At 44.1% G+C, this 16,837-nt stretch overlaps 1 protein-coding gene across 3 annotated transcripts in view; it reads left to right on the top strand.

Moving 5' to 3' along the window:
* LOC145338934 (casein kinase I-like) overlaps positions 1-16,837 on the top strand; it is a 191,665-nt gene that overhangs the window by 120,358 nt on the left and 54,470 nt on the right. For all 3 annotated transcript variants that reach the window (XM_080183333.1, XM_080183334.1, XM_080183335.1), the window contains exons 8-9: positions 2,799-3,033; positions 5,418-5,503. In XM_080183333.1, coding sequence (XP_080039459.1) covers positions 2,799-3,033; positions 5,418-5,503 — 321 coding nt within the window. The remainder of the gene's footprint in view (positions 1-2,798; positions 3,034-5,417; positions 5,504-16,837) is intronic.

The raw sequence follows: 16,837 nt of genomic DNA, 5'->3' as shown, positions 1-16,837 counted from the left end.
GTCCATGTGGTGTTGGTACGCCCACATTGATGTTAGGAAGGGAGTTCCAGGATGTTGACCCAAAAACGGTGAAGGAATAGCTGATATATTCCCCATGCCAGGATGGTGAGTGAATTGGAAAGGAAATTGTAGGTGGTGACATTCCCATGTATCTGCTGCCCTTGTCCTTCTGAGTGGTAGAGATCATGGGATTAGCACAGTGCCTTGAAAATCTTGGAACTCCCTCCCTAACAGCACTGCATCAGATGGACTGCAACGGTTCAAGAAAGCAGCTCACCACCACCATCTCAACGGCAATTCGGGTTGGGTAATAAATGCTGGCCTTGCCAGAGATGCCCACATCCCATGAAAGAATGAATAGAAAAAGAATTGCATTTACATAGCGCTGTTTTATCACCTCAGAAGATTTGCAAAGCCGCTTACAACCATTACCACATATCAAAGTGCGTTGGTATAACGTGGCAGCTGTTCCCCAAACAATGCTGTAAAATCACTTACCTGATGAAGGAGCAGGACTCCGAAAGCTCGTGATTCCAGATAAACCTGTTGGATTTTGACCTGGTGTTGTGAGACTTCTTACTGTCGGATCTTTACATTACCCTAAGGGAAGATAGGTCTAACATCTCACTATCTGGTTTCACTTCTGACTGTACAGCATTCACTCAGTCCTGCACAAAGGTGCTAGTTATGTACTCAGATCACTGGAGTGGGGCTTGAACCCAGAGAGGCAAGTGTGTTGCCACTGAAACAAGGCTGACACTGGGATTCATTTTGATTCATCAGGAGATGGGAAGGAATGAGAAGCTTACCAGGACTGACTGACTTGTCAACTTTGGCATGCGCATTGATGGATTGCCTTGACTTTATTTAACAGGATTTCTTGAGGTTTGTCGTTGACCACTGTGTGTTCAGACACTGCTATTTCTTTCTATGAGTGTTAACCCAGGATAGGTAAGCATCCTGTAGATCATCATCTCTCCATCCCTCTCTCCTCAGTCACGAAGATAGAAATCCATAAAACCACTCATAAAAGTTGAGAATGTGTGACCAGAGATCAGTTAACTTTTCATTACCGCCCAAGCAGCAATTCCTCTTACTGGGAAAGGATCTTTGTCCGGATTTTCTGTGTATGATTTACAATGTGACTTTGGGATAAATATCCTGCTTGTAAATAGCTGTTTGGTGTGGTTATCTTTCCACTGCCAGGCTGTAGTAGCAGGACTGTCTGCTCTGGTAATGCAGCCACAGCAAATATAGCACGCTGAAACTAATTCCTGATGTGTTGTGAAAGGGCACCTTATATTGAAACTGCTCTGGATAGTTACTGACCCACATTCTCCTTCTGAAAGGAAGAACTTTCTTTCAGGACATCTGGAAATGCCTTACAGCCAGTGAAGAATTTACCAAGTAAAGTCACAGTTATAATGCATGAAACATGGCAAACAAATACCCAACAGCAATATGATAATGATCAAATGTTGGTTGAGGGATAAATATTGGCAGGGCACTTTGAAATATAGCCATGGTATCTTCCGCTTTTGAGAGAGGCAGCAAACGTCTTAGCCAAAAGACAATGGGTGCGATCTTACCACCCATTCACACCATGCTCCTGCTGCAGCAGGGTTGGAGAATTTGATGGCCAGCCAAATCTCCACTGCAGTGGGTTGGGAAAATCCCACCTTGGCATGAACGTTTATAAGATTACAGCCATCATCTCTGACAGTGCAGCACTCCCTCAGCACTGCAATATCAGCCTAGAGTTTGTGTTCAGGCTACTGGGATTAGAACCCACAGCGTTCTGTCACAGTGGCGAGAGAGCTATGGTTGATACCTATGTCAGTATACCTGCACCTGTAGGTGACTTTATTGGATAAAGCTGAGTTGGTGGACAAGCTGAGATGTTCGCTATTTTCACTTTGCTATGGGGAATTTTTATCAAGTCTCTCAATCTTCTGGTTAAACTAACATTTTTTGGATCCAGTGCGCTCCTTACCAATAGCAGCAACAGAAGCAGAATCTATAATATCTTTTAAAAAGGGAAGCAGACAAATATTGGTGAAAGAAAAGTTTGAATGTGGGTTCAAATGGATGACTCCTTCAGAGTGCCAGCCCAGGCATGATGAGTTGAATGGCTGTCTTTTATGCTGTATGTTTCTATTTTTGGATTGAATTGATTTGTTCAATAATGGGAAGTAGTAATTCTCTCACTTTCTGGTGAGAATTGTAACTTGGAATGTACAAAATAAAAGAACAATACATGTTCAAATGCCCGTATGTTGATGGTTATTAAGTTTGTGGTAACTTGAAACTGTAGCAGTTTAAATGCTCCCGTTATCCTCCTCTTGATTAATGTTCAAACACTCTGGGTGCTTAGATAGAACGAAGAACATTACAGCACAAGAACAGGTCCTTTGGCCCTCCAAACCTCCTATCCTTCTGGGGACCATATCCCTTTATTCCCATCCTATTCATGTATTCGTCCTTGTGGCAGTTTTACCTCCCAGGGATTAATAGTAGATCCTGACTAGAGTTTTACACCAGTACACACTAACTGATTGTGGTTAAGATTTGAATAGTTGAATATGGTTCGAATCCAGGACTCAGCTGGGCTTCTGTTCCAAAATGTACGTTCTCAACTTAACGGTACTTGTATGGAAAAGGGAAGATCTCTCTTGAGCAAAAGTTGGTCAAATGATTGCCCCATAGCAGAAGATTTCCTATGTCAATAGGGGAGGGGGGAAGGAGGGAGAAATCGGAAAAGTTACCTTGTTCTTAACATGTCTGATCTGTTTCCACAGCTGAACCGAATGGAGTATGTCCACTCAAAGAGCTTAATCTACAGAGACGTCAAGCCAGAAAATTTTTTAATTGGAAGGCAAGGCAATAAAAAGGAACACATAATCCATATAATAGACTTTGGTTTAGCCAAGGAGTATATTGATCCCGATACCAAAAAGCACATCCCGTACAGGGAGCACAAGAGCTTAACTGGCACTGCAAGATACATGTCCATCAACACGCACCTGGGCAAAGGTCTGTCGCCTTAGCTGGAACGTATTTTGGGTGGGGCTACTACGCGGGAAAGCCTGTATTCATCCTGATCGCTTGAGAGCCAAAGCACGTCAACAGTTTTATTGATGAATGGGGGGGAAAAGAGGAAATGATTTCCGATCTGGATGTAAAATAAATTGTGACATTTACAGATGGTGTTGCCTGAGGAAAAGTGAAAAACACTTCATGTCACCTAACCTATTTAATTATGTCATGAAAGATATTTGTGATTGGAGATGTTTTAGATTTTACATTGATTCAAGTAACTGGGGCATGGTGATAGATTGTCAGTGATGCGATTCTGAATGCATTTGCATCAAGTTACTTAAGTGTCCACAAATGAGAAGTGTCTTGATCATTTACGCAGATCAGCTTTGTTGTTCAGTTCTGATTGAAAAATCAACGTGATTACTTTTCATTATTTGTTGCCTTTTTTTGGCTTCTCTTCTTCGTAGAATCTGACAGTGCAGGAGGAGGCCATTCGGCCCATCGAGTCTGCACGGACCTCAATCCCGTCCGGGCCCTGTGCCCACAACCCCACATATTTGCCCTCCTAATCAGCCTCACACTAAGAGAGAATTTAGCATGGCCAGTCAGCCTAACCCGTACATCTTTGGGCTGTGGGAGGAAATCGGAAGACCCAGAGGAAACCTACGCAGACACGGGGAGAATGTGCAAATTTCACAGCAACAGTGCCTGAGGCTGGAATTGAACCTGGGTTCTTGGCACAGTGAGCAACAATGCTAACCACTGTGCCACCACGCTGAAACAATTTTGAATTTATTTTCCCTTCTCCATTTTTGCAAACACTGTGCACCATCCTCTGGCATTGACGGAAATAGGTTTGCAGCTGCCACTGGCTGCTCCAAGTTGACAGAGATGCCCCGGGGTGATTCTCTGCAATTTCTCACATTCTCCTCGCTCCTTCTGTTTACCCCCCACTCCTCCTCCCTGCACCACACCCAAACTCCACGAAAAGTAAACACATACTGTTCCCTGGCCGTGCAGTCACCAGAATTCCAGCCTTTTCCTGTGTACTGTCATGGGATCTTTTATGTCCGTGTGTGAGAATAGAAAGTATCTCAGTTTAACGTCTTCCCAGAAAGGCGGTGCCTCTGACAGTGCAAGTACTGCATTGGCCAGTCAGCCTGGAATCCATGCTCCTGTTCCTGGAGTGGATCAAAACCAGAAAATTCTGGAAAATCTCAGCAGGTCTGACAGCATAGAATCCTAACAGTACAGAGGGAGGCCATTTGGCCCATCAGGTCTGCACTGTCAACAATCCTTCTCAGGCCTTATCTCCGTAACCCCATGTAGTTAAGGAACTTCTTCACTCAAAGGGTGGTGAATCTCTGGAATTCTCTGCCCGTTGAAGTGGTGGAGGCTACCTCACTAAATATATTTAAGTCACGGGTAGATAGGTTTTTGACAGACAAGGGAATTAAGGGTTATGGGGAGAAAGCAGGAAAGTGGAACTGATCCACTTCAGATCAGCCATGATCTTATTGGAATAATACTTCTCAGGAATGGTCATCCATTTTCTTTTAAAAAATCTGGACAATCTAGAACTTCTAATGGACAGAAAACTCCTTGGGAAACAGGTTGATGAAGTACTGAGGTGTTTTTAAAGGGATGTCAACAGTTGCCTGATTATAAACAGCCCAGAAATTGCAGAACACAGCCTCCCTCACTTTGACCCTGGTAAACTTCCTGCACTCCTGTGTATTTAAGATAGGGCTTGACTTGTCACCACCTCATCTTGCAGATAATCTAGAATCCAGAATGTTAGAGAATTTCCTTTGGGAAAGTCGCGATGAGTGACCTTCTGCGCACTGACATCTAGTTTAGTGTTTTTTTTTTAAACAGTCCTGTGTAGGGGATTCCTCTATTCATTGTTATACATTCTAGGATGCCCTGCATTTAGTGATACTTGGGAGGTTAAGGGGCAAGAATCGTCTGCAATTATTGATAGACCCTCACGGTGAGTGGAGACCCTCCTAGAATTATAGATACTTGGGGGCATGTGGATGGAGAATTCCTAAATTATTTTTCTCCCATCCACTATTGTGCTAATTTGGCAGTAAAGTGTACGAAAGCCAAAAACGGTGGTGTTACAATTGAGCACATTTTATGAACTTACAGTAAGATAAAAACTGCGCTTATAATTCATTGAAATCTGATGGTGTCTGCACACTATTATTTTCAGGCTTTTAGATTCTGCATGTACTCAGGATAAAAGCATTTCTTTCTTAGTCTGATGTTGAGTGGCTTAAGATACCTAATCGAGTGTTTTATGTTTCCACAGTAATTCCTCCTTGTCAGAATGTGCCGACTCATCAGCTGAATACATTCTTGTCTTTCCCTAGAGCAAAGCCGCAGAGATGACTTGGAGGCTTTAGGACACATGTTTATGTATTTTCTACGAGGCAGTCTCCCCTGGCAGGGATTAAAGGTGAGTGTTATGTGCACTTCCCTGATTTTGGGATTGTACAGACACTATATTTAACAGTCCACTTAGTGAGTAATAACCATACATGTAAAAAAAAATTAATGTACTGTAGCAATTGGCAATCAAAGAAGGACTTCATATAAAGTCACTTCCGACACAGAAATGTCTTGCGGTCTACAATTAATATATCCTCAATTGGTAACCTCAGCAGAAATGGGTTTCTTGTGTGTATAGCAAAGTACAGCTGGTTAAAAATCACCCAGCCCCCAGCAATCCTATAATTCTATACATAGTCATTGTGTCTGGGAATAGGCATGAGAAAGTAGTCATAGAAAGAAACCCTCCAGTACAGAAAGAGTCTGCACCGACCACAATCTCACCCAGGCCCTATCCCCATATCCCTACATATTTACCCACTAATCCCTCTAACCTATGTATCTCAGGACACTAAGGGGCAATTTTAGCATGGCCAATCAGCCTAACCCGCACATCTTTGGACTGTGGGAGGAAACCGGAGCACCCGGAGGAAACCCACGCAGACACAGGGAGAATGTGCAAACTCCACACAGACAGTGACCCAAGCTGGGAATCGAACCCAGGTCCCTGGAGCTGTGAAGCAGCAGCTCTAACCACTGTGCTAGCGTGCCACGTCGTTTTGTAGAACAGAACTTAAGTATTGCTGGACAAAGGAAACACATCAAAGCTTTTTGTCTTGCACTCATCAGGACATTTCAGCAATGCTGGTATAAGGGAAAAAGGACAATTGATACTGTATGGGAAGAGTGCTGATTGGCTGGCAAGTGGACTTTGATTGGTAGAGACATTGCCATGGAGAATGCACTTGTTGGTAGTGATTGACTGTTAACTGCCAAACATTGTTTGAAATTTAAACCATGCAGCTTGATCCTGATTGGTCAAGACATTGCACTGAGGAATGGGTCAGGGAATGGCTGTCATCTGTTTTGTTTGGCTTGGCTGAAACAGGTGCAATGCGTGTAGATGTTCTTTCTGTCTGCAAAGAACAGGCTGTGTATTAATGTATATTGCTTCCAGTACACACAAGTGCACCGCACTGAGAGTCCACTGTCAACCTAATTCTTAGCATTATTATTTCACAAATATTGTCCAGTCGTGGAATCACATCTAATGATAGACACTGTGTTTTGGCTTTTGCGAGCGTGGGCTGGGTGGATACAGTCTGTGGTTGGGTACGGTCTGTACCTTGCTCACTGCAAACGGCAGCTGTGACATATTCATAGAGTCATAGAATCCTGACAGTACAGAAGGAGGCCACTCAGCCCATCAAACCTGCACTGACCACAATCCCACCCAGACCTTATTCCCGTAACCCTACATATTTATCCTGCTCACTCCCCTGACACTAAGAGGCAATTTAGCACTGCCAATCCACCTAACCCACACATCTTTCAGACTGAGGGGAAACCGGAGCACCTGGTAGGAAACCCATGCAGACATGGGGAGAATGTGCAAACTCCACACAGACAGTGACCTGAGGCTGGAATTGATCCTGGGTCCCTGGCGCTGTGAGGCAGCTGTGTTAACCACTGCGCCACCTTGCCATCCACTGTTTGATGCAATCTGTTGGTTTTTGGGATGTACAATATGCATACCCAGCATCTCACTAGTGCTCAAATTAGATGTCACATTACTCATTTGTGTAATAGGCAGAGTTATTTTTGGTTTAAAAACATAGAAACTGGGTGCAGGAATTGGTCATTCATCCCTTTAAGCCTGCTCCATCATTCAGTATGGTCATGGCTGATCCTACCCCCTTGACATGCTTGAAGGCAGCATCTTGTCAGTGGCAAACACTACTTGAGTTGCTACTGCTTGACAGCAGTGTGAAACAGTTAACTTCACTTGTTGCTCAAACCTAAGAGAGTCCTTGCCTTTCCAGAGTAATCTGAGGGGATGAACAGAGGGATCTAGGTGTATGTGTACATAGATCCCTGAAAGTTGGGAATCAAGTAGATAGGGTTGTTAGGAAGGCATACGGTGTCTTGGCGTTTATTGGTAGGGGGATTGAATTTAAGAGCCGCAGCGTCATGTTGCAACTGTACACAACTCTGGTGTGGCCACACTTGGAGTATTGTGTGCAGTTCTGGTCCCCACATTATAGGAAGGATGTGGAGGCTTTGGAGAGGGTGCAGAGGAGGTTTACCAGGATGTTGCCTGGTATGGAGGGGAGGTCCTATGAGGAGAGACTGAGGGATTTGAGGTTATTTTCATTAGAAAGAAGGCGGCTGCGAGGGGACCTTATTGAAACGTATAAGATGATCAGAGGTTTGGATAGGGTGGACAGTGATAGCCTTTTTCCTCGGATGGAGAAAGCTAGCACGAGGGGGCATAGCTTTAAATTAAGGGGTGGTAGTTATAGGACGGATGTCAGGGGTAGGTTCTTTACCCAGAGGGTGGTGAGGGATTGGAATGCCCTGCCTGCTGCAGTTGTAAATGCGCCTAGTTTGGGGGCATTTAAGAGATCCGTGGATAGGTTTATGGATGGAAAGGGTTTAGGTTAGAGGGTCATTGTTTTTTAACTGGTCGGCGCAACATCGTGGGCCGAAGGGCCTGTTCTGCGCTGTAATGTTCTATGTTCTATGTAAACTGGGGCACTTCCCAAAGCTGAAATTAAAGGCCTTAGGCCCATTCATGATTCACGCGATATACAACGCGAAATGATCAGATCAGAGTAGTCATTATCCCGCAGAGTGCCTTTAATGTGCCCGATTTCTGTGCCTGGCTTGCACACTGGGCAAATGGCTTGGGCCCTATTTACAAGATTGCCAATAAAAGCTAGTGTTATAATGTGTGGAGCTATAAGAATCCCAACATGTATATTGACCAGTAAAGGAAGGAGTGCGGTAGACAGGTAGAGAAACCTCTGTCAATTTCTCAATTAATATGGCAAGGAAGTATGTTCATTCGACTGTGCCATTTCATAGGTTCAGCGCACGGTGCAGCCCATTGAGGCAGGGAAGGACATTCCTGCATGCAGCTATGGGTTTAAAAATAGTGAACGTATCATCCACATATTGGAAATATGCGAGGGGTAGAAAGATAGATATCATGTTTGTGAGAGCTGAGCCTAGCGGGGAATCCCATGACAGCAGCATGGAAGCGGTTTGGCAACCCATTTAATGTCGCCACTAAACGTGTAATCTCCCCTCATCAGCTCACCCCCTCATCCCCAGTATCAACCGGTGATGGTGCGGATGTTTTTCCAATGGGTACTGTTTATGGTGCAATCTGCTGTTGAAGTAATAAAGCTGTATGAATGGAAAAGCTTCAACAGGCCGTCTTTTCAGCGATATGTGCCAAAGTACTTTGAGGCATTTAAACAGTTTCCTCTTTGGAGAGTACCTGTCACAGCTGTGAAGTGTGAGAACATATACAGTCAGTGTGATGATGCAATATCATATCTGAAGGGTATCATTAAAAAGTTGGCTCTTAATTGCTGAAATTCTTGAAGACATACAATTCCAAAGTGCATCCTGACTGTTGTGAATTTCTGATTACAGGATATCGTGATTAGGCTGTAAGTTGAATTCACACCCTCGCCATCGGTGAGGCGGTAGAACCAAAGGTCCATTTGGCCCATTGCGACAATCCCAACGTAAATCCCACTGTCCCGTTCGCCCCATAATGCTGCATTTTTCATTGATGCAATTGCATATTTCATTTTCTCTTAAAAGATGCGATGTTCTCTGCTGTAATCAGTCCCTGTGCATTTCATACTCAGTAACTCTGCTGCAACCTCACTCCTGGTCAACTATATTCAACTGATGACTGTGTGTTCGTCGCTCAGTCTCCAACCAGAGAAAGTAGCCTTTCCCGGTTCATTCTTCATAAGTTGAAAAACCTCGGTTTTAATGGCCATCTCTGCTCTGATGTGGCAGGTGGATTTCAACGTAGGCAAGTACATCTCGGACTACAGAATTGTTATGGTGCAAGAGGAGGCCATTTGGCCCATTGAGTCTGCACTGGAAAGCATAGGGTTTGCAAAAGCGTGGATTTGAGTACTATTTAAATGGTGTTCGACTGGGAACAGTGAAGATGTAAGAAATTTAGAATCTATTAACACGTCACGAAAATGTGGTGTGGTTTAAAAAAAAATCAAAAATGCTAATGGAATCTGAGTTTTCATAACTAAAGAGGCCAGACTGTGATTGGGAGGATGTTGTGCTTACGGCAATTAAATGCCCTGATCTCAGCTCTAGTTCTGCTCACGGCACCTTAGGATCATATTGACTTTACAACATGGCTTCACCAGGATGTTGCCACATTCAAAGGGTTAGATTGTGAGGAGAGATTACCTAAACTCAGGTTGTACTCACTGGAACGTTGAAGATTGAAGGACGATGTGGTTAAAGATTCTGGCATGGGTGGGGATAAACCTTTCCCACTCGTGGGGAATATAAGACAGTGGGATATAACCTTAATATCACAGCCAGGCCATTCAGTTAAAAAGTTAGGAAGCTCTTTCCTACTCAGTGGTGGTGGAACCAAAGATGTGCGGGTTCGGTGAATTGGCTGTACTAAATTGCCCCTTGACGTCAGAGGGATTAGCAGGGTAAATACTTGGGGTTACAGGGGTAGGGCCTGGGTGGGGGTATTGTTGGTGAAGACTCAATGGGCTGAATGTCCTCCTTCTGCATTATAAGGATTCTATAAACTGAAATACTGTGCCACAGTAACCTGAGATGCGAATTCAATTTTGGACCTGAGGTTTTAGCTCGCCAGAGGTATAAAAGGAAATGTTGCCAAGGCAAGTACATAGAACATAGAACACTACAGCACAAACAGGCCCTTCGGCCCATGAGTTGCGCCGATCACATCAACACCTATCTATAACCCCCAATCCCATAAAACCCCATACACTCATCCAGAAGTCTTTTAAAAGACCCCAGCGAGTTCGCCTCCACCACCACTGACGGCAGCCGATTCCACTCACTCACCACCCTCTGAGTGAAAAACTTACCCCTAACATCACTTCTGTACTTTCCTCCCCGCACCTTAAATCTGTGTCCTCTCGTAGCGACCATTTCAACCCGGGGTAATAGCCTCTGAGAATCCACCCTATCCATTCCTCTCAACATTTTATAAACCTCTATCAGGTCGCCTCTCAACCTTCGTCTCTCCAGGGAAAAGAGACCCAGCTCCCTCAACCTAACTTCATAAGGCATGCCTCCCAGTCCAGACAACATCCTTGTAAATCTCCTCTGTACCCTTTCAATAGCTTCTACGTCTTTCCTATAGTGAGGCGACCAGAACTGCGCACAGTACTCCAAATGAGGCCTGACAAGGGTCTTACAAAGTTGCAGCATTACCTCCCGACTCCTAAACTCAATCCCTCGATTAATGAAGGCCAGTACACCATACGCCTTCTTGACCACCTCTTCCACCTGCGAGGCCAATTTAAGAGTCCTGTGGACCCGGACCCCAAGATCCTTCTGCTCTTCAACACTAGTAGATAGAATTAAGATACAGATCTCATTGAATGGCAAAACATGCTCAAGGAGCTGAATGGCCTTCTCCTGCCCAGATGCTCTGCTATTCTTTTGTCAACTTCGTTTTTATCTGTCTTTTCACCATACCCCTTAAATAATCTTGTCCATCGAAAATCTGTTGACCTCAATCTGGAACACTTCGATTGAGGCGGAACCAACAGACAAGTGGAGGACAAATTTCCTCTGCTCCCAGTATGGCAAAAGTAGTTTCTCATTTCATAAGAACATAAGAAATAGGAGCAGGAGTCGGCCATCTAGCCCTTCGAGCCTGCCCCGCCATTCAATAAGATCATGGCTGATCTGAAGTGGATCAGTTCCACTTTCCCGCTTTCTCCCCATAACCCTTAATTCCCCTGTCTATCAGAAACCTATCTACCCGTGACTTAAATATATTCAGCGAGGTAGCCTCCACCACTTCAATGGGCAGCGAATTCCAGAGATTCACCACCCTTTGAGTGAAGAAGTTCCTCCTCAACTCCATTCTAAACTGCACCCCCGCCCCCCCCGCTTATTTTGAGGCTGTGCCCTCTAGTTCTGCTATCCTTTCTAAGTGGGAAGACTCTCTCTACCTCTACCCTATCTAGCTCTTTCATTATCTTAAGTCTCTATAAGATCCCCCCTCAGCCTTCTAAACTCTAACGAGTACAGACCCAGTCTGTTCAATCTCTCTTCATAAGCTAACCCCCTCATCTCTGGTATCAGCCTGGTGAACCTTATGTGTACTCCCTCCAAGGCCAATATGCCCTTTCACAAATACAGGCACCATTTTCATTTATAACTTGCCTAATGCTAATTTTAAGATTTATCCCCTCCCTCCACTATTCTAAATTCCCTCACCAACAGAAATAGCTTTGCTTTGCCTGTGCTGTCGTTTTTCAGTGTTATTTTAAACACTTTGATGAGATCATATCTCAACTTTCTAAACTCAAAGAAATGTAAACTGCATTCGTACAACCTGTCTCCATAATTTAATGTCTCAAGCGTGTATCGTTATGTTTAATCTGCATTGTACCCCCTCCAAGACCATTATATCCTTCCTTAGGCACAGTGCCAAAACTGCATGCAGTACTCCAGATTAAATCTGATCAGGGTTCAGTATAACTAAAGTATTACTTCCTTGTTTTCGTATCGCAATTCGTTTGAGGTAGTGCTTTTGTTATCTATACGTTAACTTTTAGTGATCTGTGCAGCAAAATGACTTTATATCAGCACAGCTTTCTCACCATTCATCTACTCTGATAGTTTCTCCAATTAAAATTAGATAACCTTGCACTTCCAGTTACTGAGCTCCATCTGTATATTTTAACCCATTCACTTCGTGTGTTTATATCCTTTTGTAATTTCTGATTCTCATTTGTACAGCTTATTGCACCTTCTAACTTAGTCCCATTTGCAAGCCAGGATATTTAACTTTATCTGCCCTTGTGGAAGCCGTTAATATATATGACCAAAAAGCTGAGACCACAGTACAAATAAAACTTTAGTTATTAGTGTCACAAGTAGGCTTACATTAACATTGTGAAAATCCCCTAGTTGATGTCTGCTCAGGAAGACTGAGGGAGAATTTAGCATGGCCAGTACACCTAACCACCACATCTTTCGGACTGTGGGAGGAAACTGAAGCACCCGGAGGAAACCCGTGCAGACACAGGGAGAACGTGCGGACTCTGCACAGGCAGTGACCCAAGCCGGGAATCGAACCCGGGTCCCTGGCACTGTGTGGCAGCAGTGCTAACCACTATGCTACCGTGCCACCCCTCCAGTGCCTCCCTAACCAGTCAGGGGTGCAACTTGTGATCTCTGCCAAACACAGAACCATACCCTGTCTTCTCGTTGCCACCAACCCCCCTCCCCCACCTTGTGTACTTTCCTTTGGACTAATAACTTGTGCTGACCTTTATGAAATGCCTCTGGAAGCCCACATAGACAACACTCCCTTACTTGCTATGGCCAAAATTCAACTAAAAGCGTCCGATGTGATCTCGCCATCGAAATTCCAGGCTGGCTCTTTGATCAGCTTGTGTTTGTCCAAGTTGCTCGGTAACTCTGTCTGTGATGAAAGATTCCAATGATTCCTACTCGATTTACTGAACCCCTGTGATAATGGGATGACGTTTCCAATTTTTCAGTCCACGGATGCACTTCCTCAATCCAGAGAATTTGGAGAATCATAACTTTAATGCATTTGCTCTCCTCTCATTTCTATTAATGGGGTGGGCAAACCGTCTTGGAAACTTGTTTCTGAAGTCCTATTATATTTCCATTGTTGATCAAAGTGAGGATGACCAATATTACAAGTTGTTGAGCGTGTTGACATAATGAAGGGTCTACTTGGATTCCATTGTGCTAACTCCATTATTTCAGCTGATAGAGCAAATAAGTGAACTTGCCTGGATACTAATACAACAAAATGTCTAACCGTATTGCTGTTAATGAACCCAGTAAGGTGTCTGACCATATGTTGTTGCACCTTTATCCAACCTCATAGACATTTCTAAAACTTTCATGCGTTTTACCTTAAAGCGAGCATCTACTTTATAATTTCAGTAAAGCGTGTGACCCAAGTGTTGTGGAAAAATATCTTCCCAAAAAAGTAGATATTAAAGTGACACAGTGGTTAGAACATAGAAACTAGAAGCAGGAGGAGGCCATCTAACCCTTTGAGCCTGCCCCGCCATTCATTTTGACCATGGCTGATCATCCTAATGCCAGGGAACCGGGTTCAAACCCGGCCTCAGGTAACTGTATGGAGTTTGTACATTCTCCCTCTGTCTGTGTGGGTTTCCTCCAGATGCTCTGGTTTCCTCCCACAGTCCAAAGATGTTTTGTGGATTAGGTGGATTGGCCCCTTAGTGTCAGGGGATGAGCAGGGTAAATATGAGACGTTATGGGGATAAGGCGTGGATGGCATTGTTGTCAGTGCAGGCTCGATGGGCCGAATGGCCTCCTGCACTGCAGGGATTCTATAATGCAATTGTTCAAACAAATGTTGAAATGTTTTCCTTGGGTTCATCCGCGATTGCTGTAAGTTATTTGGGATAGTGAGGATGTGTCTGTATTAGCTTTTCACAGGGTCCCGGTTAGATAAGAAAAGGCATGTGATGTTTCTGGAGGCAAAGGTGCTGAGGTTTGCATCCAGTTGAGTCTGAAACTGTGTCAAGAAACTAGTGTTAATAGATGCTGGCAGCTGATCGGGAACATTGGTAGTGTGCTCACAGTGTCAGAAGTTGTTTTTGTGTGTTTGGAGTTGTATCTGATGGTGGAGCTGCCTCTTTTTGTTGTGTGTGAATAGGGAGGAAGGAAGTTGTAACCAAATAACACACCTGCTTCCAAATTTTCTTTAACATCCTAATATATTCTAACATACAGAATATGTATAAAATAAATCGCTCGCACGTGCCTAACACTGTCACATTTTAATCAGTTTTCTCAGCCTTTTTTTAGGTTTGACTCCAAATTTGTAATGTAAGCTATCTCCATAAACTCGTCCCATTGGTGTCCGATTGGAGATCACAATGTAGTTTTGCCTGGCCCAGCTTCTGAGCCAATGGTAGGAAGAAATTCCTCTGTAAATGCACAACACTGCTTCCCAAATAGCCATAATGTTTGGCTACTTAACTCAAATTATCCTCAGATAAAAAGTGAGGGCTGACTGTGCAACAAGGACTGAGTTACATCACTGCATCTGGTCCAATTATCCCCTGCCCTTTCACTCTGCTTCATCTGAAGACTCGCCGATTATTTGACTCCCCGCGTGCAACACTGTGGGGGGTCAATTAGTACAGCTGAACCCACTTCAAGAGCAATGCTGACACATGGCTTCTGTTTTGTAACTAGGACAAGAAAACAGCATTGAAAATTGAGAGAGCAGTGCCAGGCATTTGTGCAGAACTTGGTTTTTTTTAATATATAAGTAATTTCTTCCAGTTTCAGAATCACAGAATTGGTATTCTGCAGAAGGAGGCCATTTGGCTCATCACTTTAAACTTTTTGCAGAGCCACAGTGATCGTGAGTGTTCTTGGAGGCAATTAATCCATTCTTAGCAACTGGATGCATGAACACAGAATCCATCAACAACCCGGGTCCTTGGCTACTTAGAAGGGGCGGCACAGTGGTTAGCACTGCTGCCTCACAGCGCCAGGGATGAGGGTTCAGTTCCAGTCTCGGGTCATTGCCTGTGTGGAGTCTGCACGTTCTCCCCCGTGACTGCGTGGGTTTCCTCCGGGTGCTCTGGTTACCTCCCACAGTCCAGAGGTGTGTGGGTTAGCTGGATTGGCCATGCAGAATTGACCCTGGTGTCAGGAGATTAGCAGGCTCAGTGGGTGGGGTTATGGGGACTAGGACCTGGGTGGGATTGTGATCGATGCAGGCTCGATGGGCCGAATGGCCGCCTCCTGCACTGCAGAGATTCCGTGATTCTATAAGTTCACACCAGTCGAATCTCTTAAAACTACCTTTGGTTTCCGACTACTTCACATAGTCATGCTTCACTCAACTGAATCCCAAAGAGCTGCAGGCTGTTAGAATACAAGGGCATAGTACTGGCAACTTTCCCAATGCGTGTAAAGACAGTACTGTGAGTAATTAGAGTAATAACCTTTGTTTCCTGTTATTTGGTGCCAAGTTTGCAGAGGCCTAGCCTTGAGTGACAGTTGTATCTCTTTAGGTCCCATTGCTAAATTGGATTGGGTCAGTCATCGACACTACCCTGGCACACCATCGATCTGTGTGACTGATTTATTAGATTACTGAGGCAGAGGTTCATTTGGTACCAAATTTCCATTGCCCAGTGTTTTAGCATGGAACCATCCCAACCTCAGACGCTGCTTCTTTTCCCCTTCCCTCTGGATGATGATGACTGTTGATCATTTGGCACAGTGCCAGTTGTGTTATGAGAAGGAATGGGGGGTGGTGAGGGAGCTTCTGAGCTGAAGACGGACACAGAGTGTGGAGCTGATGGGTTGAATCATCCTTGGGTTTATGATTATATCTGTGTTAGTGACAACCCAGATCCCTGAGCTTGTTCCTACTCACAGTTTCTTGCAAATACCATGCAGAATTGGATGAAGTAAATCGAAGGGATTTTAATAGCTTGGACTCTTTTTTTTAAAAGGAGAAGGGGTATAGATGTGACTGTTAAAAATGGCTCAGAGTTCCACATGTCACATGTAGGCCAGACCGGGTGAGGATGGCAGATTTCCTTCCCTAAAGGACATTAGTGAGCCAGATGTGTTTTTCCAACAATCGACAATGGTTTCATGGTCATCAATAGATTCTTAATTCCAGATTTCTTTTATTGAATTCAGATTCCACCACCTGCTATGGTGGGATTCGAATCCAGGTCCCCAGAGTTTCTGGATCAGTAGTCTAGCCTAAATCTGCCTTCACCCATATCCTTTGCTCCCTTCGCCCCAAGAGCTATATCTAATTGCTTCTTGAAAACATACGATTTTTGGCCTCAAATGAAACAACAGTTTTGATTGAAGTAATTGGATGTTGAGCCACCTTTCCCAGTTTCGATGTTAGCTTTCCGAAGCCTATCTGAAAGAAAAGTAAATAGACATTGTTCCTTGCTGTAGTCCCTGTTTATCAAAGGTGAGTTTTATAGACAAATACATACACACACACAAGCTTGCTTGCCAACCTGTTGTGAGGGTTATATATGACTGGTAAACACCAGCTGCTGAGGGTTTGAGCGTGGGCAAGTAACACTCCGTTTTATTATTTCAAATGGTCTGATTTACAATGCTAATTTTATATCCATGTTCCACCTGCCGTAAGCTGGTTACTATGCATTTTCTATACTTG

This window comes from Carcharhinus amblyrhynchos, unplaced genomic scaffold, assembly GCF_965287045.1.
Source record: "Carcharhinus amblyrhynchos unplaced genomic scaffold, sCarAmb.v2.hapA chromosome_251, whole genome shotgun sequence".
In the NCBI taxonomy this organism is placed as follows: domain Eukaryota; kingdom Metazoa; phylum Chordata; class Chondrichthyes; order Carcharhiniformes; family Carcharhinidae; genus Carcharhinus; species Carcharhinus amblyrhynchos.
Note: the sequence above shows the minus strand (reverse complement) of the source record. Positions and strands in the feature narration are given on the sequence as shown.